General features: G+C 41.2%; 1 protein-coding gene across 3 annotated transcripts in view; it reads right to left on the reverse strand.

Annotated features, from left to right (window-relative positions):
- Nucleotides 1-3,487, reverse strand: part of slc27a6 (solute carrier family 27 member 6) — a 143,157-nt gene extending 139,670 nt beyond the window's left edge. For 2 of the 3 annotated variants that reach the window (XM_050052687.1, XM_050052689.1), the window contains exon 1: nucleotides 2,879-3,486. In XM_050052687.1, coding sequence (XP_049908644.1) covers nucleotides 2,879-3,365 — 487 coding nt within the window. In that variant the 5' untranslated portion in view covers nucleotides 3,366-3,486. Of the gene's footprint in view, nucleotides 1-2,878 lie in introns of all 3 variants that reach the window. The other variant, XM_050052688.1, reaches the window with a different exon arrangement.
- Nucleotides 3,488-4,689: the final 1,202 nt, after the last annotated feature.

Consider the following 4,689-nt stretch of genomic DNA (forward strand, 5'->3'; position numbering starts at 1 on the left):
CATATGGGGGTGTGTGTGTGTGTGTGTGTGTGTGTGTGTGTGTGTGTGTGTGTGTGTGTGAATTAATCATTTCGGCAGAAATCTGCATGTTGCCCAAATTCGATATGGCCGATACAGATGCTGTGCCGATATTGTAGCCCTTTTTAAACAGGAATTGTACAAATTTGCAGGAAAGCCCAGTCAGTCTTCTTTCAGCATTGGCAGTGTAAAAGCAAAATCGGGGAGTGCAGCGAAATGCCGCCTGTCTACTTTTGTTCATACAGAATGTGCCTTTTTTGGGGCAATGGGGGGCGTGTGCAAGTAACAAAAGGTGTAGCTTAGCGTGTGACGTAAATAGTGACGTTAGTGACTAATCTCTCGTTAGTCGGCCCGTCCTTCACCGTCCCTGTCACTTGACGGTTAATGGCCTCTTCATTTGCGAGGGCAAGGAGGGCGTGCAATTCTTTGTCTCCCCAGTCACTCATCTTCACAGTCAGGTTTGCGTTTCCCTCTTGCTACTAGCTGCTCGCTAATTCCTGCTATCAGTGGTTTCCTGTTTATCCACCGCCAGTGGGTCGCACGTGCGGCGTCATCAACAGCTCCTCCCAAAAGTCTTTAACAGCCCCTCCCGTAGCGGAAGGCCACCTCGTTCTTTTTAGACCAAAAAGGTTCCGCCAATATGTCTACCCTACCAGGCGGAAAATTGGGCACCTTGGATCAACTCGCCAAGCCGGCTCTGTGTGTCTAAACACTCGCAGCTTGCCAACAGAACGGCCCAACATTCGCTGAAAATCTGGCAGTGTAAAAAGGGCTTATGACTGCATCTACAGTCATATCATCTTGTTCTTAGTATCTTAAGTAGGCCTATTAGTGTTAAACACTGTAGCATAATGCACATTTTATTTCTATTTTATTTGAATACTTTACATAGGCCTACTTATATTTCAAACACTTACTTACTTCTTATAGCCTAATTCTCTATGATTTACATAGGTGTGACTATAACCAATCACAATTTCCCCTCGGGGATCAATAAAGTATTTCTGATTTAGCCTTCTGATTGTGACTAAATGATAATATGTGTCATAAAATAATATAATGACACGTGCAGTCCCGTCGGCTACGCCAGAGGCTACGCCCCCCCCCTCCTTGCCTCAAAAATGGTTTGATCCACCTCATCGCTCCCACCTTTCCCCGACTCAGGCTCTGAGTGCTCTATCTGCACAGAGCAATGCGCTGCCTTCCAGAGTGGTATAGTGGTGTAAGTACCTGGCTTAAACCAGGATATGTGGCACATTTCTTAACTTCTACCACTCAATACCAACACATTATTGTCATTACCAGTCCTCATTTTTGCTACATTTAATCGTAGGTCACTGTTTATGTTGTTAGGTAGGAGTTAGCTGACGTTTTTTCTAGCTAGGAAACGTTACAGGTGGTCAGTACCACTGTCCTCTGTTTGAATTGGAATGAGAGGAGCTAGCTGTTGTGTCATGTGCATGTGTTAATATTAACCCTATGGGCCTGAACGACGCATAGTGCATCCAAATTCACACCTGTTCTTCTCTGTAGTTTTTCTCTGCGACCGTGCGTCATAGCGAGAAGCCACGCATATCACGTGAAACAGCAGAACTGTAGCTTTCCGACAAGACCAAGCACTTGTCGGTAGTGCAATGTTTTCACAGCGAAAAAAATGATAAAATTACACTAAAATTATGTATAACAGAGCTTTCATACAGCTTTGCACACACATTACTCTTTGATGGATTACTCGCAAATGCATTGTGCTGTCATCCCATCACGCTATAAATCCAGATCAATTGTCTACAAAATAAAAACCTGACGAATTTCTTTACAATCCATTATACAGATCTTGTTATCAGTCACTTCGTATAGTGAGGAATATCATATCTTACCACGTCTTAGGCTTGCGTGTGTTTCTCCCTGTCTATCCACATTTGCACACCAGCTTTCAAGATGTAAATATCTCCATATTGTCCATTTGACACTCGTCAAACTTTGTATGACAAGACCAGCACACTTTATCTTTNCCTGGCACAAACCACATGTTTTGGACAGCTGTGAAGTGACAGAATGTCCCACCATCATGGTTCTTATATTGCCAGATTCCAGAGAGTCTCCTCTCTTCATATATGGCAGAATATGTCTTCTTCCAACTTGCTATGGTGAGATACATATAAAAATGTAAGAATTTAGTCACACAGATTTGTTTTTTTCATTGATATAAAAAATTTATATAAAATACAGGCACATAGAAGGACATGGAATGGTGGCAAATCTGGATAGCCCAGATTGTCCTGAAAAAAAACAAACAAGGTATAGCATGTGTATGTAGCCTTTATAATGACTGTGATATGAGCTCAAAAGTAAAGGCAGTAAAAAATACCCCCAAAAAGGCCTAGGGCCCATTGTGTGTGTGTGTGTGTGTGTGTGTGTGTGTGTGTGTACAGACAGACTCATCATGGATATAAGATTGTTTTTTCAAAAAAAAAAAAAAAAAGAGCCAGGTTCAGGTAAGAGTGTAAGATAAAATGGTCTATCTATCTAGAATGATGTTGTAAGTTGGATCAACGTATCAGTTTATATCTCTTATTAGAATATAAAACGCATTGTTTGCCTTTTTTGCCCCCAAAAGTGTTGTGCTTTTCTTTCACAAATGTGGGAATGAAATTGCGTTAAAATGTACAAAACAGTGAAATTTATCTTGCCTGGCCGGGCAGCTCTCTGGGTGCTCAGCACCCCTAAACCTCTGATCCTAGAATCGCCCCTGCCAATCAGGAAACTAAATGCTCAGAACCGGCTCTGATGAAGCCACAGTGGTAAATAGAAGACATGGTGATTGACCCACAGCAATAACAAGTGAAGGCGAGAGCTTTACCTGAACCAACTATTAGAGTTTTAGCTCCACAGCAGTTGATGCAATGTAGCAAAGACTTGGACTTGATGTTGGTGTTGAGGAAAGCCACCGAGCAGCCAACCTTCGCCAACCCGAACCAAACGCATAGGAAGTCGGGCTCGTTGCTCATCAGCAAGGCGATGCAGTCTCCTTTCATCAAGTGTACCGTCTCGAGGAAAACATTGGCGAGTCTGTTGCTACGCTGCTCGATGTCCCGATAGGTGTGGACGTTTCCATCGTAGATAACAAACGGCTTGTCGGGTATGCGCTGAGCCTGCTGGATGAACTTGTCCAGGACTGTACACACGCTGGCTGTCAGCTTGGACAGCTCCAGCTTTACTCCGTACCTGATCACTTTAAGCAGGAAGAGGAGGTCCCTCCAAAAGTATGGGAAGCAGAGTTTCTGCAAAACATGAGCAGAGAAAACACCCGCGGCTACAACTGAGAGCCATCCCAGAAGTAGAGTCATGTCTGCGGCTGTGAGACTCTGAAAGAATACGGTGAAGACAGCTGGAGACGCCCAGAGAAGAAGAGCGCGCGGTTCACCTCATACACACTGATGATCGTGACCAGTAGTACACACAGTCTGTATGCGTGATGTAAGCCATAGTCACTAGTTCACAAACGGTTAAGCCACACAACATAACACCGGAGCAGGAGACATACTGCCTTCAAAATAAAAGACTGATAGCATATATATATATATGGGGCATTCTACCGAATGTGTGCAAAGTTGGGTTGGAAATATTTTGAAATTTTGTATGTTTTATTTCCAGAACTTTGTCCCTATATATATTGTACCAAATGTAAAGGTCACATATCTAGTAAAATGACTGTAAATTTTTATCTTGTATTTTCAGACTGTTTTGGAATGTTTTTCCTCTCCCAATAATACTACCGAAACATATAGTATTATATTATACAAAAAAATATATATCAACCTGTTTTGCTTGTTCCTTCCCTTGTTTAAAGATTTAATTTTTTACAAATTTTGACTGAAGGTTTTCACAATTAAATCTATAAAAAATAATATTTTAACAAATTTCGAAGTTCAAATTATAGAATTCTTCAAAATCTAAATGCAATCTTTCTTTGTAAAACGCTGATCAGATTGATTTGAGTTAATAACTGATGAAACAGAACATAAATGTGACCGATTAACATCATAATACTTTAGTTGATAACTCAATATACTTTATTTTTTACAAAACACCCAGTGTTTCGGTAGTGACTGTCCTGTTTCGGTAGTGACCATTATACTGTTTTTAAGGTTGCATCATATTTCCTCAAATGTATGCCTTATGGTGGGAATTACAAATTCAAAGACAAATGTTTTGTGGTCAGTAAAACAATTTAATTTTTGAGAGGGCAGAGTAGAGTAGAGTAGAGTAGAGTAGAGTAGAGCAGAGCAGAATAGAGCAGAGCATATTAGAGTAGAGTGGAGAAGAGTATAGTGGAGCAGAGTATAGTAGAATAGAGCAAAGTAGAGCAGAGTATAGTAGAGCAGAGCAGAGTAGAGCAGAAAAGAGTAGACCAGAGTAGAGTAGAGTAGAACAGATTATAGAATAGAGCAGAGTATAGTAGAGTAGAGTAGAGCAGAGCAAAGCAGAGCAGAATAGAATAGAGTAGACCAGAGTAGAGCAGAGCAGAATAGAGTAGAGCATAGTAGAGTAGAGAAGATTATAGAATAGAGCAGAGTATAGTAGAGTACAGCAGAGCAGAGCAGAATAGAGTAGAGCATAGTAGAGTAGAGTAGAGCAGAGTATAGTAGAGTAGAGCAGATTAGTGCAAAG

This window comes from Epinephelus moara, chromosome 9, assembly GCF_006386435.1.
Source record: "Epinephelus moara isolate mb chromosome 9, YSFRI_EMoa_1.0, whole genome shotgun sequence".
NCBI lineage: Eukaryota > Metazoa > Chordata > Actinopteri > Perciformes > Serranidae > Epinephelus > Epinephelus moara.